At 42.1% G+C, this 20,874-nt stretch overlaps 1 protein-coding gene across 3 annotated transcripts in view; it reads right to left on the bottom strand.

The window, feature by feature from the left end:
- The window catches only part of ITPR2 (inositol 1,4,5-trisphosphate receptor type 2), a 356,350-nt gene that overhangs the window by 211,441 nt on the left and 124,035 nt on the right, over nt 1-20,874 (bottom strand). For all 3 annotated transcript variants that reach the window (XM_073317588.2, XM_073317596.2, XM_073317605.2), the window contains 8 exons: nt 19,646-19,787; nt 18,709-18,870; nt 17,532-17,704; nt 15,300-15,419; nt 15,011-15,196; nt 14,058-14,309; nt 12,590-12,734; nt 10,921-11,071 (listed from right to left, as the gene is read on the bottom strand). In XM_073317588.2, coding sequence (XP_073173689.1) covers nt 10,921-11,071; nt 12,590-12,734; nt 14,058-14,309; nt 15,011-15,196; nt 15,300-15,419; nt 17,532-17,704; nt 18,709-18,870; nt 19,646-19,787 — 1,331 coding nt within the window. The remainder of the gene's footprint in view (nt 1-10,920; nt 11,072-12,589; nt 12,735-14,057; nt 14,310-15,010; nt 15,197-15,299; nt 15,420-17,531; nt 17,705-18,708; nt 18,871-19,645; nt 19,788-20,874) is intronic.

Below are 20,874 nucleotides of genomic sequence, written 5' to 3'. Positions count from 1 at the left end.
CCTCCCCCCAAAATGCTAAACAATGTTTATCTGCATTGATTACAATGGAGTTACATCAGTGTAAAACAGGCTTACGAAGAGAAGAATCAGGTCCCTTGACCTTTAAAGTGGCTCCATTTAAGTTGTTTTTTTTAAATACTATTTACCACCAATTTGTGAAACAGATGATCTCATTCATAACACCCTGTCCTTTCAGCTGCACAGTCTGCTAACAGTGAAGTGCAGCTGTAGGACTTTTAGGTATCCCCTTGGTTTAAGAAACAGAGCAACAACAACAAAAGGAAAGACCACAGTACAAGATAATGGGACTGCATCACTCCTTGGTGACTTGTCATCCCATTACTTGAAAAATGTATATGGAGGTAAAAATTTTCCCAATTAGTAATGGAGATTTCAGAAGTTAATGAATTCTGCATAAAAAGAGTCAATGGAGTTACAGCACAATACAACTGGTATTGCAGAGTGAAGAACCAGTCAGAATAAATTGAAAAAAAGTGACAAGAAGATAGTCTTCTAGATTTTTATGTCAAACCCAATTTCTTTCTAAAAAAAAAGATCTTGAGAGGTACTTTTAATTGATGTCAATGGGATCTGCAAGTGCCTAGCAGTCCTCTCAGGAATTGGTCCACTGAAAGTAGGTATTCAGTATACAAGTGTGCAATTTCGGATTGGAAATTCCCTGAATATTTCAATCATTCCAACCTCTAAGATAAATCCTGCTGAAATAGCAAAGGCCCAGGTACTATGCAATATAGGATTAGACTTCCCCCCCACCATGAGCTCCGATCAAGGGCAATGCATAGTTGCACTGTGTCAGGAGCAAATCAGAAATCAAACTGTGACTCAGTCACAGTATGGGCTGGTCCCTCTCTTGCTCCAGAGTGAAGAGTAATCACTTCCCCATCTGCAACAAATCAGCGGTGCTGCTCTGTACGTTCAGTGGGGGAGGAGGGGGATAAAGTCAAGGTTATGCCCAATCCCCACTTCTGCTCCCTCACTTGTCACCCACACATGTGCAAGGGGAGAAGATACCCCACAAACGTCCGAAGAAGGTTGGTGCAGTGGTTAGGAGGATAGTCTAGGACATGAGAGACCCAGGTCCAATTCCTACTCTGCCAGATTTCCTGTGTGGCCTGGGGCAACTCACTTAGCATCTCTTTCTCTCCATTCTCCGATCTGAAAAGTGAGGAGAATAATAGCACTTCCCTACCTCAGAGTGCTCTTGTGAGAATAAATATACTAAAGATTGTGGAGGAACTCAGATACTACAGAGAGGGGAATTATAAGAGTACCAAAGAAAACAAAAGAGGCAGCCTCCTTCCCTTGCCCCTACTCACAGGTGCTGACTTTCAGCTTTCCCCAGGGGTGCTCTACCCTCACTTGGCCCTGAGGCCCCTCCTTCCCCCAAGACCCAACCCTACCCCCTCCCCGGAGCATGTCCTGCCCTCACTCTGCCTTTTCCCACTCCGCTCCTCCGACCCGCTGACTAACAGCTGATAGGAGGCAGGGAGGAGCTGATTGGCAGGTGGCTGCTGAGCACCCACTATTTTTTCCCCTGTGGGTGTTCCAGCCCCAGAGCACCCACAGAGTCAGAGCCTATGCACAGACTAGCAACAGAGGTAGGAAGTGCAAGGGCGATGCAAGGCAGCTTCACAATTGAACCTATAACAAAGGAAAAGTTACACTGGATTCACTACACTCCTTCCTCCCAAACATTCCTTGAACATCAACCTGTGTGTGTGACTAAAAGCTAGAGGAAGATCCACTAAAGAAGGTTGTCATTTTCGGTTGTATTTCATTAATACAGCTGAAAGTGTTTTTAGTAGGGAAAAAGCCAGTTTAAATCAATTTTAGTAGTTATAGCTGCAATGATTAAGACCCTCTTTAAACCAATATACTTTTCTTTTTGTCAACAATACCGGCAAGGCTGGGAGGAACAGGCAAATCAATCTCATACAGCATCTTAGCAAACAGCAAGATATCAGCAATTATATTTTAAATTAACACCCAGCAGGTTTGGGGGAGAAAATTTCTGGAATTAAAATGAAATAGCACTTAGGACAATTAGTTACCAGTATACTTTTCAAAGTGAAAGAACCCAAAATATTTCACAAGCTGTATGCCTGTATATGCAGACCACCACTGAAACACAACTGTCTCGCAGGTGGTGGGTGACCGTCAACCAGTACACAGTGCCACAAGCATGGGGCGCCAGAGAGGGCACAAGACACGCAAAGGAACCTGTGCTTTAGGAATATCCATGAAGATTAGACAGAAACTTGATTTTAAGAGGTCTCCTCCAAGAGACCTAAACAAAGTGATCTACATGCCACTCAATGTAAATATCGGCCTTAGAAGGAGGAAGGGGTAAATCAGATCTATAGAAAAGTTTAACCAAGAGTAGGTATGTACTTCAGATCTGTTACATCCAATCAGCATGGTCCAATGGATAGAGCCCTTTGTACTATTCCTAGCAAGTCACTGCATTTCTCTGCATTTGTTTGCCCTCCCACCTTTTGTCTCATTCATCTATTTAGATTGTAAGCTCTTGGGGGCAGGGCCTGTGTCTTATTAAGTGTTTGTACAGTGCCTAACACATTGGGGCGCTAGGTGCTACCACAATACATTAATAAATAATAAATTAACCTACCACCTCCATTGTTACTAATTGGGCTAAATCCTGAGTGTTACTGAGCAGATGCCTCTCAGAAGAGAGCACAAAATGTATTTTGTGAGACTCTTACCCAGAGTTGCACTGTCAAGAACCACAAGTGCATCCTATTATGGTTTCACAATTCTAGTGTAGAATGTGTCCAGGGAGTTAGAGATAAGTGATTTATTCACCAATATATAGTACAATGAAAGAGTGAAATCAAGGTAGGTTCTGATGCTCATTTAAAGGAGTTACAGACTGACAGGTACTAAAACGAGGGGCTGGAAAAAAAGAATGTTTGTCATCTTTTGGAAAGACAACTGTGCACCTCCTTTTCATTGCATTGTATTATAGTGATCACAACTTCCTAATGAATATCACTTTCTGTCACAAACCTGTGGCACATAAGCTCATACAATTTGGCATGATTGACAACACAATGGCCTCTCTGAGACGAGAGAGATTTCAGAGGAGTTAAGTTATAAAGAACATGCAATCGACATGTTGGATAATGGGACACCTCACTTCCTGCATAAAACATATGTCCTGATAGAATTGTTCAGACCAGTAAATTATTTAAGAGCAAAATAAACACAAACAGAAAAGTGCTATGCAATATAGCATGGATGTTAAATGACAAAGCTATATTCAAGGAGAAAAGCCACTAGGAAAGGAATTGGCAAACTATGCCTTGTCTTAATATTGCTCCCAGCCAGTGGCTATGTGGTGGTTTCTGTCCTGCTCCCAGTGGACAAGAATCAAGCACACTACAAGCAGCATCACAACTGACACAATTAGGAACCCTTGTTGACAGTCTCAGTGGTGAGGCTAGGACTGATATGGAAGATGAAGTATACGTGGAGATGAGATACATGAGTTAGTGTGAGGAAGCTCAGAGAGAGCGGGGCCCCATGCCATACCCGGGCTGTAGATAAACAATGGACTTCAGTCTCCACAGTTCGCTAGCTGACACATTTTACTTACCCTAATGTTTCTTAGGGCCAGATTATGATGTCCTTACTCAGAGCGAGTAATACTCTTTCTGCACAAGTAGCCTTCTGGACATCAGTGGAACCACTCATGGCAAAAGGTACTATTCCACATGAGGAAGGTATCATTATTTGGCCCTTAGTTTATTTGAAACCTTAGAAGGTAGTACATAGAAAGAGAGTTGAGACTACTTTACCAAAAAAATAGCCTGAAAATATTTTCTGCGGAAATATCATTGACTGAACACAAGACTCAATCCAAAAATATCAAACTTGGTTAAATGTAATACCTAGTACTACCAGTTATATATTTCTATTCTTGTTCGTATCAGTCACAAAGGGACTGAGCCTGTTCCCACCGCTATTAAAATCAATGGAAGTTTGGCCATTAACAAGTAAGATTGGATTCCTAGGGTTCAAAAGTGCTCCAGCACTCACTGCTGGAGCGAGATATTCAAGAGTGCTCAGCTCTCAGTAAGGCATTTTAAAAAGCAGCCAAGTTTTCAGGCAGATTTCAGCAGCCAGGAATTCCCATTAAGAACACAGAGCTGCTGGGTGCTGAACAATTTTGGAAATCTTTATTTAGGTGCCTAAATGGGCGTCACTGGGTGATGGAGTCTTTTTTAAAATCTGGTGCTTAATGATCAGATAGAGAACAAATGCACTTTGACAACTGCTCATTAACGTGTCCAGTAAAAGGGCAACACGTCGGTCAATCTTATTTATAAAAAAAAAAGCGAGGGAAGGGGGGGACAAATGAGTGGTTTTGCAGACAAAAAATTTATTTATTTTTATGTGAGCAGTGTCACACAACGCCAAACTCTCTATGAAACATTTTTACCTCAGCATTTTTGTTACTGAGTACTGTACAGCCAAACTTATTGAGGTCTTGCAAATATATTCTGTATTGCCACGGTGCTTGTGTCCTCTGGATAGCTGCACTCCCATTGCAGTGTAATAAGAATCTGGCAGCGTGTGCTACGTAGAAATTTCATGCTTCGGCACCTCATCTCTCACCCATACTGACAGAGACTGGGAGGAAAGGATGAGTAATAATAAACTTCCCAATGAGCCCAAATATCGTCCCTGTTTGTGGAGCCAAATATTTCTGATCATCATCATGAAATTACTTATATTCTGCACTCCTACCCGAACTCTCTCTCTCTGTAGGATAGTGGTTTTGAACCTGTGGTCCATGGACCCCTGGGGGTCCTCAGATTACATCTAAGATTTCTGAAGAGATCTGCAGCTCCAGTCGAAATTTTGTAGGGGTCCACAAATGAAAAAAGGTTGAAAACTACAGCTGTCGGACATCCGAACTCCAGTCACAAAAGACCCCAAAAGACTCAGAACACCCCACCCCCAAAGATCCTTTTTCCTTCAGAGAGGGGGCAGAATGGAAGAAAGTCTCTGGCTGCTGCTCAGCTGCATCTGTCAGAACCATGGGAGGGATACTAAACACTTAGAGGTTTTACTGTCCCTCTTCTATCAAGGCTTGAGCCCCCCCCCACACACACACACACTTGCCAGAGCCTCTTTCAGGACTGAAGGATTTAAAACACTGCCCCTTGAAGATGTGGGGGAGCAGCCACTCAGCATCTCTAAATGTCTCAGCTAATTCCCCTCTCACTCCTGAAACAGATGAAGCCTGGTAGAGAGAGGGAGCCCCTGGGGCCTAGGAAAAAGGGGGCTCTGGAGACAATTGAGCTGTGGTGGATAATCAGATTAGATTCTGAGGTCTGGATATCTGATATCACTTGAATATTAGAACCCCTGACTCCAAAGGATTGCCTGTTTCCCCGCTCTAACCAAGATCACAGCAGAGGCCGCTCCTCCCTACATTGGTCCTGATCCCAAGAACTGCTAAGAGCCCACAACTTCCACAGAAGTCAGCTGCAGTTCAAGGTTGACTGTGCTTCACAGGAGGCCCAAACCAGCATCAAGAATGGGCCCTTAGCCAGTAAGGGCCTCTGCAATTAGGTGAATTACAGCTGGAACAGGAATCAACTCCAAATGCCCTTGCTTTTGTGGATTCCTGAGAGACTCTTAATACTGATTCAGTGTAAGCTTTTTAAGTTTTATTCATATAGAACCAGCCAAGGGCATGTAACACTGGCCAGAACTATGGGGTCCTCTGGCAGAGCGCCACATGTGCTCTAATGACCAGTTACTATAAGATAAAGCTGCTATGGGGCTTTTAATTTAACTCTAAATGTCTTTGCCTTTGTTGATCTGGCCACATTTCTTCATGTAATTTAATTTTTGTGCATGAAAAGTTATAGCCATTTATGAAACATATAACAACATCACTTCAATACTTAAAGGAGCACATTTTATTTCAAATCCTTTGAGCTATATATTATTTGCCAGGAACATAAAGCCTTATAGCTCCATTTGTAAAAGAGGTATTAATTTTTACAGGTTTTCCACAGAATTTGCTCATAAAGGCTGTAGAACATACCATAAACAAACGAACATCACACTTTATTTCTTCATTAAACCATGATTCACCCCTCAATAACTAGCTGACCTCAGGTTAGCCTATTAGAAATATAATACATAACATTAAAGGAGAGAGAGTGGGGCCAGCTCTACATTCCACGGGGCCCTATCTGAAAATACACGTGAGGCCACATCCAGCTCCCAACTCCCCAATAAAACTGGATCTCCTCCATGTATTCACAACTCAGACACCTCCAGTTTGCCAGCAACCTACTCCAGCTACCAAGAAACTCCACCAACTCTCCCCTTTTTGTGAGGGTCTGCCATTTGTGGTACTACTTCCTTTTCCACTACGTGGACCAGAAAACCAGAAAGTGTTGTCAAAGTTCAACTTTTCAACAGGGGAGGAGGGAAGGCAGGGAATTTAATCTCTGCAATAGCATGCTGCCCCGAAGCCATAAAAGATCATGGGAATCTCCATGGGAATTCTAGTTGGCGAGATGGGTAAATGTATGTTGTATGGGGTCCCTGGAAAAGGAGGGTGCTTCAGAATCACATAGGGGCACAGGTCTAGTGGCAGAAAAAATAATTATGAAAGAGAAATATTCCACTCCAGAAAATCAAACATATCTGGAGGGGAAGTAACTCCCACTTGTACTGGCTTTCTTTTGTCCAAATAATAGTCAACAAGATGTAGCAATTACTGCATTATAGAAATCTGTGATCAGCCTGCCTAAATTTCCCAAGAGTTAATCCTCAAATAGTCTGCTGAATAATTTTTTTTAAAACTGTTGGGATAAATCATCTCTCCAGTCTGACAGGTAGGAACTGCCTTAGTGCTGCTAATCAAAGCCTGTCTCAAAATGATGTTTAGACTTGTTAACAATAAAAAGGAGCAGCAAATGGATATATATGCAAGACTTAGAAACCATCTCATCAATTCAATAGGCCCTGGATGAAATCCAGCCCCTTTTTCTTTAGTGGCAGAGGACCCCCAAGTGCAGCAGAAGGGGCAGAAGACAGGATTGCTGGAGTCCATATGTGGGGTCCAAATCCCCTCTATTCTATTCTAATACTGCTCTCATTTGTTTTGGTTTCTGAGCAGCCAGCACCATATTAGTCAGAGGGGCTCTCTACATTGTTTCATGCTGATGCATTTGGGGTGATCAGGAATGAGAGAGTTTCATGGTGATAGCATGCTCAGCCCATATAGGCCTTTTCCAGTAGCCCTTCCATAAGCAGGACTCCCAATGGCATTAAACCAATCCTACAGCTATAAGGGCTTGTCTTCTTGGCTGCTGCAATCGACGCAGCAGGTATCAATTTAGTGGGTCTAGTGAAGACCCGCTAAAATCAATGACAGAGCGCTCTCCAGTCAACCCCAGTACTCCACCTCTCCAAGGAGAGTAAGGTAAGTCAACTGGAGAGTGTCTCCCGTCAACACAGCGGAGTGAAGACACCAGGGTAAGTCAACCAAAGCTACATAGCTGGAGTGGCGTAACTTAGGTCGACTTACCCCAGTAGTGAAGACAAGCCTTAAGACTAGGCGTAGAAAGGAGGAGTAAGTGCTCAACAGCAAACCTTCTAGCAAACCAGAAAGATGTACCGAAGGACTTGATGAAATTTTGTCAGTTCCTCCATGGTTGCAAGGACGGAGGTTGTTCCTTATATGGATCTCTAAGGGTGGGGAAAGAGGGTTGGGATGGAAAAAGTGGGGATGTTCATGTCTCTGACTAAGACACAGAATCATGTGGAAAAAATAAAAAGAAAGGGCAGCTATTCCACTGCTTCTGGGCCATTACTTCCTGTTTTTGCAATGCATACTTAAGGACTCCTTAATGTTCAAGATATATTACTGATATAATTCATAGGGAAGAGAGTCTATCATGTCACAACCTAGTTAGTGACTCTTTGATCCTGAGTTTTAGGATATGAACTCAACAATTTACACCAGCTGAGGACCTAGCACGTAGGTCCAATTCATTCATTCATCAGAAAGCTATAGCAAGAAATCAACTTATGGAGAAGTTATAAATAGTTGACATTTCAGCCACACCAGCTGTCTTTTGAATGTCAACAACTACAATACCTGGAACTGCTTTCTAGTTTTCCCTTTATTTTAATCTTTTCTAAAGTTAACAATGATTGGGTTTTTTTGTTTTTGTTTTTTAAAAAGCACTTTCCTTTTTCGCTGCACTAAGATCTTCAGCTATGCAGCTATTGCAACATAGCCCTTGAGAATACTCAATGGCCCGCGATAAATCACTCTCAGAATGCATCCTTGTAATAGATGCACCCTGAGAACCTAATTTTGTCCATGCCAAAAGCATGTACATCCACAGGAGCAAGGGAGAAATGCAGAGCTGCCTGGGAGCAGGCCAGGTTACACAAGGGTAAAGGTCTTTCCACATTCAGTACCACTCTGCACATCAGTAGCGACTATAATGGGCAGCGCATATTCTTTTGGATGCATAAGTTAGAAAAGGGGAAGACACACTAGAGATAAGGCATGGTCAACTAGAGAAAACGCACATCCTCATCTTCTAGAAATGGCTGTGTGGGATGTCCAGCAAGTCTCACAAGCTATTCCAACCTAAGAAAGACTATCTCTATACAGCAAGATTTTATTGCAAATATCCAGGCCATGCCAGCACACCCTAATGACTCCGCAGGATGCACACCTAAGGATGCAGAACAGACTGACACCAGTTCAAAATGGCAAGGAACTCTCTCAGAAGAGTCAGGATTCCTTGCCACTTGACTAGCAGGGGAAGGCAGAGTAGGGGCCATGTCCAAACAAACACCATTAAGAAGTCAGTCCTTCTCAAGGCAGTGCTAGTCCCACACACACAGGTTCTCTGTTGTACCCAGAGCTACACACATCTACAGTCCATCTGCAGCGCTCATCAGACTTACATCCGTGGAAACAACTACATCCAAGAAGGAGACTAAAAAGGGTCAGCACAGACAAAGGTGGAGGCTAGCCACAGGGACCAAAACACTTTGACAGCACCCTCTTGCTGAAGAAAGTGGAGATAAAGATGGAGGAAATGGCACGTGACACATTACTAAAGAACAGTGCTGTATCCAGTGAACCTGTCTAGGTGTTGTGCATAGATTTAATTCAGTGAAATAGGTGGTTTTTCCCCCCACACCTATGTTTGATCTTCTCCACGGACTTTCACTGTTCTCTAAATAGCACTATACTTAAGTGTACTATATGTATCATCGGGACCTGTTATTCCCACAGGTGCAGTGTTATTCTCACAGATCTTATTTGTATTTTTCAGTGCTCTAACTCCTGACTTTCTGATCTTAGTTATATTGGGGTAGCTCTGGATTTTCATGGATTTGCTCTGGATTTATATCAGCATAACTGAGCAAAACCTGACCCTCTGTGCTCAATGAGTAACTTTCCTTCCTCCAGAATAGCCTGAAACACATACAGTCAAAGGGAGGGAGAACACAGAATTGGTGAAACAGAGCTATGGGTGACAGCAGTGAGTAAAGACAATGAGTGGAGGGAGACCCCAGGTTTACAGATGTGCACAGAGATCAGACTGACCCAAAATCACAGATCTGAGTGCCCAGCTCCCGCAGACTCTGTGAAAGTTTGGCTCTAGAAACAAACTTTGCTCCTTGGGGCCATTTCTAGAAATGAGTTTGGAAGGCCCTGGAGGTTTTTCGCCTTCCTCTGTAGCATGGGGCACGGGTCACTTGCTGGAGGATTCTCTGCTCCTTGAGGTCTTCAAACTACAATTTGAGGACTTCAATAGCACAGATATAGGTGTGAGGTCTTTTTTAGGAGTGGTGGGTGAAATTCTGTGGCCTGCATTGTGCAGGAGGTCAGACTAGATGATCATAATGGTCCCTTCTGACCTAAATATCTATGAATCTATGAGTTTGCAATGCGACATGTCAGCAAAAACAGCCAATTCAAATGGCGGCCACAAGTAACAGATAATCGTCCCTTTCTGTAAAGTTCTGATTAGACATCACCTGGAATATAGCGTTCTGTACAGAGCACGGCATTCTGTGAAAGACTTTGACAAACAGGAGGCAAATCAGAGAAGAGTAACACCAGAGACTGAGGAAAGATTAAAAGAACTAAATATGTGTTGCTTGGCTCAGAGATGACAAAAGGGAAAAACATGGTAACCGTCTATAAATATTTGAAGAGTATAAACATCAAGGAGGAAGAGGAATTGTTTAGGGTGCGACACAGATGGAGCATATCATCTAATAAAATTAAGAACAGGAAAATTTAACTCTCTGACAGTGAGGCTGTGAAATACTCTTCCCCAGGGAGGTGTGAAAGCCCCATTGTTTAGGGCATTTAAATTCTGACCTAGCCAAAATACAAGAAAGTGTTCATTAGGGAACAATCCTGCATCAGCAGGAAGACGGACAGGATGGCTAATAGGTCTTTTCCATCTGCTCCTTCTAGGATTCTATGACTAACAGCTGCCAGCACAGCATCTCACTTCAAAGTGGACAAGCATCTTCCTCAATGACTGGTAAATGCCGGTACTATACATGTGCAACTGCTTGCACCACACCCAGAAAGCTGCTACTCCCTCCACTTGTTTGGAGCTGACCGTTCCAAACCAGGTTCCAGGCCTCGGTATCCCATGTGGCACCATGTGATACTGTATCAGTCAATCAGTCTAAAAGTTCTTTTAAATTGATCATTTTTATGCATTCTGAAATCATCTGCTGTCCACATATTTGGATGGATGTGTGTACAGACAGATCAAAGACATATAGCATAAATTGCTTCCTTCCCAAATAGTGAATTATGCATTTTAATAAAAACTTTTCACTGCTTTTTCTCACCTCCATCCTGAAATTTGCTTAGTCTTTCGAAGTATGATGACATAGGACCCTGAACAATATCTAGAATAGCCAGCAGTGTCCTGGTCAGTCTGAGCAGCTCACTAAAACTATAAAAGCCAAAGTATATGAGATTTCGAGCCAGATGCACCACCTGCGGGAGGGAAAAAAAACAATCACAATGAAAACAACCTCTGCAACATTAGTGGTGTTGAACTGTACAATACAGTTATATTTTGTCCTGTCCTTTTGTCTTTCATACAGACTATGGGGCTGATCCAAGACCCAATGAATTCAATGGGAGCCTTTCCATCGATGTGAGCCCAGGCCCCTAATTGTCAAATGCTTCTCAGAGTTAGATAATGCAATTACTGGGTTAAATGAAAGCAGGAGAGAAAACAGCATGAGGTTTAGGCAGAGCTGGGGGGAGATCTAGTTCCATTGGAGAAAAGAAATGAGAAGGAAAGTCTATGAGGCAGAGAGAAGCCAGAAGGCTGTTCCAGATGGCAACAGCTGCAGTGGAGAAGCATCTTGAAACAGCAGCCGCCAGACTGTGGAAAGGTAAATAGATAGTGGAGGCAATGCTGCATGGCCAGAGGCAGTTTAAGCTAGGGCAGCTGTAAGTGTTCTTTAATTTGATTCTAGAAGACTCAATCCTACGTAACCCTTTCTTCTGTTAGGTGTTCTGGACTGTAATAAAGGACAAGATTATGTGGTGCAATACAATTCCCTTATTACCACATCCGACACAGAATACAGCACTTTTCACCCTAAAGATCTCAAACCTCTTAAGTACACAGAGCATGTGTGTATACACCCCTCCCACATACAAATCACTTCATTTGCCACTGAAATGCAGCCACTTCTGGTGTAGTGAGGAACTGCAGCTGTTTAACAGCACACAGTACAGTATACAAAACAAAAGCGGGAAGCAAAAAGAGTGGAATTAAGGAAGTGGGTATTAAGATATTTCTTAAAGAACATTCTACGGTAGAACCTCAGAGTTACGAATCAACCACACACCTCATTTGGAACTGGAAGCATGCAATCAGGCAGCAGGAAAGACCAAAAAAAGCAAATACTGTACAGTACTGTGTTAAACAAACTACTAAACGAAATAAATGGAAAGTTTTAAAAAAAGATTTGACAAGGTAAGGAAACTGTTTCTGTGCTTGTTTCATTTAAATTAAGATGGTTAAAAACAGCATTTTTCTTCTGCATAGTAGTTTCAAAGCTGCATTAAATCAATTTTCAGTTGTAAACCTTTGAAAGAACCACAAACAACCTCCATCCCTAAGGTGTTCATAACTCAGGCAGTTCTACTGCAATGGTTCTCAAACTTTTGTACTGACCCCTTTTCACCTAGCAAGCCTCTGAGTGTGACTTCCACCCCTTATAAATATATAAAAATGTGTGTTTAATTTAACACCATTATAAACGCTGGAGGCAAAGCTGCGTTTGGGGTGGAGGCTGACAGCTCACGACCCCCCATATAATAATCTCGCAACCCCCCGAGGGGTCCGAACCCTTGTTCTACTGTATAATCAAATATGTTCTTAAACTTTTCTTTTCAAAAGAAAACCTGGTTAATACAGCTAACAGTTATGCCCTACCACTTCATTGTTTGATTCAAGGGGTACAATAAATTGTGACAAAGATAACTGAAAAGTACCTCAAATGTAAGTTTGTTTTTCTCTTTGTCCCCAAAAGGAAATGGCTGATTTACAACTTCTTTCAAGTACTCTTCTACAAATTCCATGGTCAAAGCAAATTTCCTCTTCATGTCATTTCTCGAGGAGTCTGTGAAAGAATCATACCTACCAGGCAAAACATAGGGAGAAGCAAAATTAACCTCTTCCATTGATATGATGAGCTGTAATGTAAAAAATTACCAAATCCTCCAACCACTCATGATGCTTTAACCTTATTTTAAGTTCTCTGGTGCAGAAAAGGGCTAGATCGCAGTTAGTCCTGCTTGTGTGCACCAGGGTGGCAGGCAAAGGATGCAAACAAATCTTCCCTCCACTTGTGGCACAGGTCTGGGGGGGACTCAACACCAGTGGTGATAGTAGAAAAGATGGTAAGAAGTTAAGTCCATGATCAACTCCCCTTTTTGCACAATCCTTCCATCACCCAAAAAAAAAAAAAAAAAAAAAAAAAGAAATGAGCTGGTAAGGATGGGGGGCAGACACTGCACCCTGTGAAAGAATGCAGCAGTATTTGTTGCACTGTGGCACATGCCCCCCAGAACCAGTAGCGTAGCTAGGGGGACAACAAGGCAGCAGTCGCTCCCCCACTGAGCAGAAGTGGTGCCTTTTTAATTCTTTGGTGCCTTTTAAATTTTTACTCACCTGGCGGCGCTCCGGGTCTTTGGCGGCGGAGGTCTTCAGCAGCACTCCGGCCTCGGGTCCTTCACTCGCTCCAGTCTTTGGCAGCGTTGTGGGGGGAGGGGCGGTCCTTCAGTGCCGCCGAAGACCGGAGTGAGTGAAGGACACGAGGCCAGAGTGCCACCTGACCCGCCGCCAAAGACCCGGAGCGCCGCCGGGTGAGTACTAGAGGGTGGCGTCTTTTTTTTTTTTTTTTTAATCATCTCCACTGCCCCTGTTTCCTCCACCTGGCTACGCCACTGCCCAGAACTACTATGCCTGACTCATACATAAAGGCCCCAGTGCATCAAAGCAATCAAGCAAGTGAGAGTTCCCACTGAAGTCAGTGGAGCTCCTCCCATACTTAAAATGAAGCACGTGCTTAAGTGCTTTCCTGGATTGAGGCCATTGCCTCTGAACTGCTTCAACTGACTATAGGTTGTGGCTTTAAAGCCACAATAAAGCTCTAATTGTAAAACTAAGGTTCAGCCTAGTGAGGGTGTAATATTTAATTGAATGTAATGGCTTCACCCTTTGTCGTTCCCAGGAAAAGGCCATTTCATCTCCCCTATCACAATGCATTTTAAAGAACACACTCACGAATAAAGTGACCCTTTTAAATTTCCAGGATTAATGGTGCCTAATGGTTTGTGTTCTCCAGCAAAATATCTGTTCACATGTGTGTTGCATTAAAATTACAGCCACTTACAATTTTATTCTGAGTAGGTCTGATCCATTTAAAATGCTTTGGGGTGTTTGTTTTTTTAAACTTACTCATGGATTGTGATCTTGGTAGGAATTTCAGTCCACAGTCTGGCATATCTAACGGGTACTACAGACTCCTGAGGATCTCTGTCAACGTGCATGTGCAGCATAAGACGGCAAAAAGAAGCCCGGAGGTCATAAGGGAGGCTTTCATCAGACATACATCGTAGGATCAAGTCTACTGAGAGCTGTGTTGAAACCTGGTTAATGGCTAGATACTGACGATCCAGGCACATCCTTGCAAAGAGGTTTAATTGGTACCTTAAGGTAATAAAAATAATGTTACACTTTCAGTAGTATCTTGGATTTTTTTGAATGGCACAAAGCAACATACCTGAGAATATACTCTCAGGAGCCTGATCTATGCCATTCCAATGTAACATAATGAAAATAATACAGCCCCTTTGTTAGCAAAGAAGCTGACTTGCCATTGCAAACACTAGTATTTGGCTCCTATCCCCATTGATTTTTATACCCAACTCACACTGGAGTTCAAAGAAAGTCCCCCACACAGAACAGCAGTTGTGGGATAAAACCCTTGAACTATTCACTTTCAATACATTTAAGACTGTTTCATGCACCTGCCTTCCAGTGCCTGGAACCTGGAAGTGCTGATGGTGCTAATTTCTCAGTGCTTCTGGACAACAGCTCAGAGCACACCTGGTCTGCAAGAGTATACTAAAGTAGCTGTTGTGTAATCCCACTTGCTAGAGAAGGGAGGAGCTGAAACCACAGCACTTTGAGAGCACAGGGATGCATCAAAAGCATCGAAGCCTCAACACTCTTTGGAAAATATTGGAGAGATTGTTGTTGTTTTTTTTTTTAAATGTAGGAAGGATCACAAACTTAGATCCAGTTTCTAAACGGAGCATAGATCTGACCTTGCTCCAGTTTAACATAATGACAATGGATTTCAACAGGAGTAGCATCTGGTTCCCTGAATAGTAAAAATATTGTTTTACCTGTAATAGGTAAGGACTTCTAAATCAGCCTTTGTGCCTTCCTTAGCCTCCTGGGCCAGATGCCTGATAGCTTTGCCATGTGGTTCCTTATTGCTGTCAATCCAGTAGAGCCAGACCTCCTCCTCATCAATATCCTCTGGGATGATGGTGCATTCCAAGGGATTGTCTATTTGCATTGAAACCAGCCTTCAAATAAATAACGCAAACTGTAGCTACACAAACCCTGTTACCGATGTGGCAAGAAAGGCAAGGTAACAATGACAAGTATGTTTCAGTTACAGCTGCTTACTTGGTTTGGATGAGGATGTCAGCATTCCCTGGACTCAGCATAAATTTACAGATGAGTTCCTGAGTTACGGGTATGGCAGTTGTGTTAGAAACACACAGGTCTGATAGATAATCCAAGAATCTGGACAGGAAAAAAGCAAACAAAATATTATACACAGAAGCATCACAAAGGAAATCTGTTTACCTGTCGATCTTCATTTTTTCTAGAGTGCTCATCTCTGAAACATTCACCTCAAGGGAGCCCCTAGTGCTAGAGTTCTCTAAATACATGCTGTATTGAAACTTTGATCATTGTTTATTCATATTATTACAACCTCTAACCACTAAAGAGGAGTAAGATCTTGAGATCAATGCTGAGCTCTCAATCCCTGCAGCTCAGGCTGAGTGTGGCAAGGGTGACCCAAACAGTCCCTCTTATAATTTACACCAGACTGAAGGATGCTCTAAGATGTGCCTGTGGGATTACTCCACTAAGGACTTCATCACTGGCCCAGGATCCAGAGGAGTACTCTGTACTATGGACCACCTATCCCACTCTAGTGCACCTGCCACTTACTGTCCCCTAATCTAAATACCAAGGATGGGGGAGTGACTGACATAAACCAGGTGTAGCTGAGTTTATGCCATCCAATGAATCCCCTATGCTACAGTAATCCACAACTACCCATTTAAGGCAACTTTAAATGCCTTCTGCCTCACAGGCACTTAGTGAGGACCAGGGATCAAACCCAAGACCTCTATCTGAAAACATGAGCCTCTGCCACAAGGACCGTTAGCCTGAAGCCAGTAGCAGGTTCACAAACCTTTCTATGTAGCCTAGCCACTCAAGGGGGACAGATCACCACATTGTATTAGCATAGGTTACACCAGGGTAGTCAATAAGTGTACTGTGGACCAAATCCAGACTGCTAGATGCTTTTGAACGGACCCCGAAATCTTTTTATCATCATCATTATTATTTTATTATTTTCTCTGGAGTCTGGACTTTGACTATACCTTGACCAAAAGAAGTGGATCTTGACAAAAAATAATTGACTACCCCAGGTTACACTTACAATACCAACAGCTGAACTCTAGAATGTTTGTGTTCATAAAGTATTTTTGAATGAAAGGTCTAAATGCAACAGTATATCATATTCAGGAACCAGTTCCTCCACCATTAAAATGAAGTTAATTACCTGCTACTTGCTAAAATGGAAGTAACCTAGCAACATTACATAACAGTTTAGAGCAAAAAACTAAAAAAAATCCCACTAAATCTGATTGAAAATGTGGTGGAAATTTGAGTAGGCAGAATGTAATTACTCAGGCTTGGCAGGTGGGAATCACGTACCCTGATTGTACGCTGAGGAAGGTTTTAATTTTTACAGTGTGTGTATGTGTTCTGGAGCTCAGTTCTGCATACCTCATCTCATGCAAACCAGTCCATGGAAGTCTGTGGGATTTTTCACATGAGTCAGTGCTGTGGGGCAGGTCCTAACTGCTAACAGTGGGTCATTCTGAACTGTTTTGTAAGGTGTGCTTTTAAAGCATGAATTGTTTTTGCACCTAGGGTTTAAGCACAAGTGAAGTTTTTGCATTCAAATAATAAATTCAATCAATCAAATTAAGATCCTTCCTCTTGCAAAAAGTGATGTGAGATCTTAAATAAACAAGGTCAATTGTACCTTGTTAAGGGTCCTGTCCCCTTCTAATAATGAACCAGGGAATTGGCTCAGTACCAATATGGCCTCCTCTTCTAATACTGACCAAGCCCAACATTGCTTAGCTTGGGACACGTGATGAAATCACAGCTCCAGGTGATATGGCTGCAGATATATGCAGAGTAATTATAGCGATGCAATGCAACATCCCCCAGCAGTACTATAAATTGCTCCCATAAAAGTAATTTGGCCCTCAGTACATTGATTTAATACATTTACATTATTACTGTATGTTTACATTTGGAAGTCATTTTTTTCATTAAAGATCCTTTTTTCATTAGACACTCCATTTATTTTACATTCAGACAGGAAGCAGTGGTGAAACCAAGAGAGTTTCAGGAATTTCTGCTCTCTCTAGTCTAACAATTTATACACAATATGAGTAGTGTGGTTTTTTTTCCTCTGCCAGGATTAAAATATTTAAGCCATGAAAGAGAGATAACAAACTAGCAAATAGAAGGCAGATTCACAGCTGTTACAAGAATAAAAGAGTATCAATACAGAAGAAAGGTATGTGGGCTACTTCAAACCTTGGCTCTCGATTCCTCCTCAGTAAGTTAACAAATGTCTCTATTTCTTTAGACGTGATGTGTTTCTCAAGTAGTTTTCTGTTGTTGTGCAACAAAGCTGTGATGGTGTCTTCTGCCAGAATATCATAACCAATCTGGGACTGCATGATGCAGAAGTTCTTAGCAATATATTCCTGAAAAATAAAAAAGCCTCAGGATGATCTCTTCAACAGCCTGTAAGAAGCAGCATCTTTCTTTTAGGATCAGCAACATTCAGCTCAATTGATCCCTCAAACTAATACTCAAAACACATATCTCACTAGTGGCATGAAGTGAAGTAAATCTGGGATCACTGAATAATATACTCCAAGAAAAAATTAGCTGTCTTAGGGGTGGCCAACACTTCTGAGTCTTCTACAGTCCCCTCCCCCAGCTCCAAACACACAGAAAATAAACGGAAAATTTGGGATTTACATTATTTTGAAGAAGTATTCTTCTTGTTTTTAGAGGCAAGAAATATTTTGAAAGGCTCTAGAAAGGAAATCATAGAAGTCATACACATCATTTCAACACCTTATCTTTAGTCCCTCCATGCCTGCCAAGTCCTTGGGTTGATGACTCATTCTCAACTCTAGTTCATAAAAATATTGGACTGAATGGGTTTGAACTTTCTCCCACTCATAAAGGGTACTCTGGGGCGGTAGGTTGGGCAGCTTGACTGAATCAGTCCTGCTTCTGAGACCCCTATTACTCTGCTTCACAAATTTGTCAGTGAGAAGAATTCAGAATTCCCTGCAACTCTCCCACTTTCTAGTCTGACATCCAAGAGCATAATTTTAGTGATACAGCAGAGACCCACAAACTGGGAGTCCCATTCTCATGCTTGAACCTCTGGAGCTTATAAAGAGGAAGAAATGGTATGGAGCACATGCCGGGGAAATGAAACCCTAACATCTCACTGGTCTCTTGTAAAAATTCCTAAACAAAAATACCATTGTTCAGCAAGAGAAGTCAATACTTTAATGATTGATTTGCTACATACTAATGCACACAGAGCCCAGTCCACCAGCCCCTTCTTACAAGAGTTGTTTCATTGGAATACAACAGGAATCCAAATACAAGTACAGAGCACAGGGTCAGACCCAGAGTATACGATTATGTAACAATTTTGGCAAAAAAAATCTTGGCTACAACTGACCTGGTTTTTCCTATAGTCCTGCTGGGAATGTCTGATGACTCTGTAACATAGCCTTAACATGTATTTGTATGGAGCGTATCTCTGATCTCCTAGATCTTCAAGTCTCAGCATTGATCCCTCTCCTCCTTTATCCTTAAAAGGAGCTTTGAGGATCCCAAATATCTGTTCAGAATCAAAATCACTGAGTATGAGAACAAAACTAACATTTCTGTATGACTGTCATTGGCCATTTCTATTCATATTTGCATTAACTGTCGCAGGAGTACCTTAAACCAGGTAAGAAATAGGGCACCACTCTTGCCATCTACATAAGACTGAATGTGATGGGGGAGTGGGGGATCCTGACAATCTCAGACGTTAAAACAGTGACATTGTCCCATTTTGATCTACTCACTGACATCGTGTAGAAAAAATTTGGATACATTTACAGTCAAAGGGAAGGACAATTCTGTTATTCCTCTTTTCCAGCCTATTCACCATTGTTTATTAAAGAAGCTACTTAAAAAGAATATTAAGTCTGATTCACAAGTGCACAGATCTTAGCATAAACTGGATCCTTCCAGCTCTATGAGAATGCAGAGGTTCACCAGCTGTGGAGTCATTTACAGTACTGGGGACTAGAGTAGAAAACATGTTTCCACTTTATCATCCTTCGGCAAGACTTTACTCTCTCTTATAGCCATATGATGCAGTGGGGTTGCACAGGCGTAGCTCAGAAAAGAATATAGCCATTTATATTCAATTCTCCCCTCATCAAATGTTTCCTATTTTCATTTAGGCAACAGTAAGTGAGCCCCATGTGGCTAATTTCACACCTAGAAATCCCAAGTGGATGTTAACAAAGGACTATGTAGCCTCGTTAATTAAACGACCATCTTCCTTCAGGAGCTCCCCAATAGGTACATATATAAACAAACTGCTAATATCCAAAACATACCTGGGCCAATATATTTTGTTCCCGCATTAATTTTTGTCTTTCCCGGTTTGGCTTGCTAATCAACACATCCAAAACTTCCTGCCCATTATTAGGAACATCAGCAACAAAGAAAATGAGATCTTCTAACAGCTTGGTTACAAACCTAGAACAAGTAGAGAAATCCTTACTAGCAAGTTCAACACTTGCTAGGATTCATTTAAAAAAAAAATCCATACATTTTAGAACAGGCTTTCTGTGGCACAGCAGAACTTCAACCACTGCAAAGCCAAGTCTGACACGTGCTTAAGGATTCAAGACCTTAAATCAGCAGAGGCTTAAATCCATCACAAGGATGTTTACCAAAGCATTAAAGAACCACAACGAAACAGGAAGCAAGTGGAACTGATGGACAGTATCCCAAAACAAGTAATCTACACAAATATGCCAGCAACAGCAGCAAGATGTTTTCATATGCAGCTTAGCTAGAGCTTTTCAGGTAACCATTAATGCTGGCCACTTTAGATAGGTTGCACTGTATGCAGTGGAAGAGCATGCAAGCATCCCCCTCCTATTCTGTACCCCTACTGGCCAAGGAGGTATTGAAGGTGGATTTGCAAAAGACCACGTCTTGCACTCCCTGCTAAAGGGAAAGGGTGATGGTAAACAGCACCAAAAGGGGAGGGGTACTTCTAATACTAGAAAATGGTTACTCCATCCTGAAGGAGGCAGATGAAAAACGGTAAGTTGTACATGCATATGGCAGAACATATATAGATGGAACTTTGAATTTCAAATGGACAACAGACCCACTTTAACAAACATCCCTGAGAAGGGCTACAGGCTTTCCAGCAGCAGCTCTGTAAAAAGCCAAGATGATCCCATGTGGGCTCAGTAACTAAACCTTCGGTGTTCGTGACCAGCTCATAGGGAAAGTGGAGGAAAGAAAAATAAAAGCTTTCAACAAGGAGTGGGCCAAATTCTGCCTGCAGCTAAACCCACAGACCCCCAAGTGTCAGATGAATTTGGCCTACTACATATATTCTAGACCCAGGTTTCTAAACTATAGGGTCTAGAGGCATGTGGATCTTCAGCTGAGATTTAAAAAAAACAAAAAAACAAACAGACTAGGGGATTTAAACACACAACTTCTATTACTCTCAAGAGGAACCATGTGCTAAATCTCCTAGCCCGCTTTGAAAAATCTCAGCCCATTTGTGGATCTCATGGAGTACATCAATCTGTTTAGAACC

The sequence above is a fragment of the Lepidochelys kempii genome, chromosome 1, assembly GCF_965140285.1.
Source record: "Lepidochelys kempii isolate rLepKem1 chromosome 1, rLepKem1.hap1, whole genome shotgun sequence".
In the NCBI taxonomy this organism is placed as follows: domain Eukaryota; kingdom Metazoa; phylum Chordata; order Testudines; family Cheloniidae; genus Lepidochelys; species Lepidochelys kempii.
This window is presented reverse-complemented; position numbering and strand designations above follow the sequence as displayed.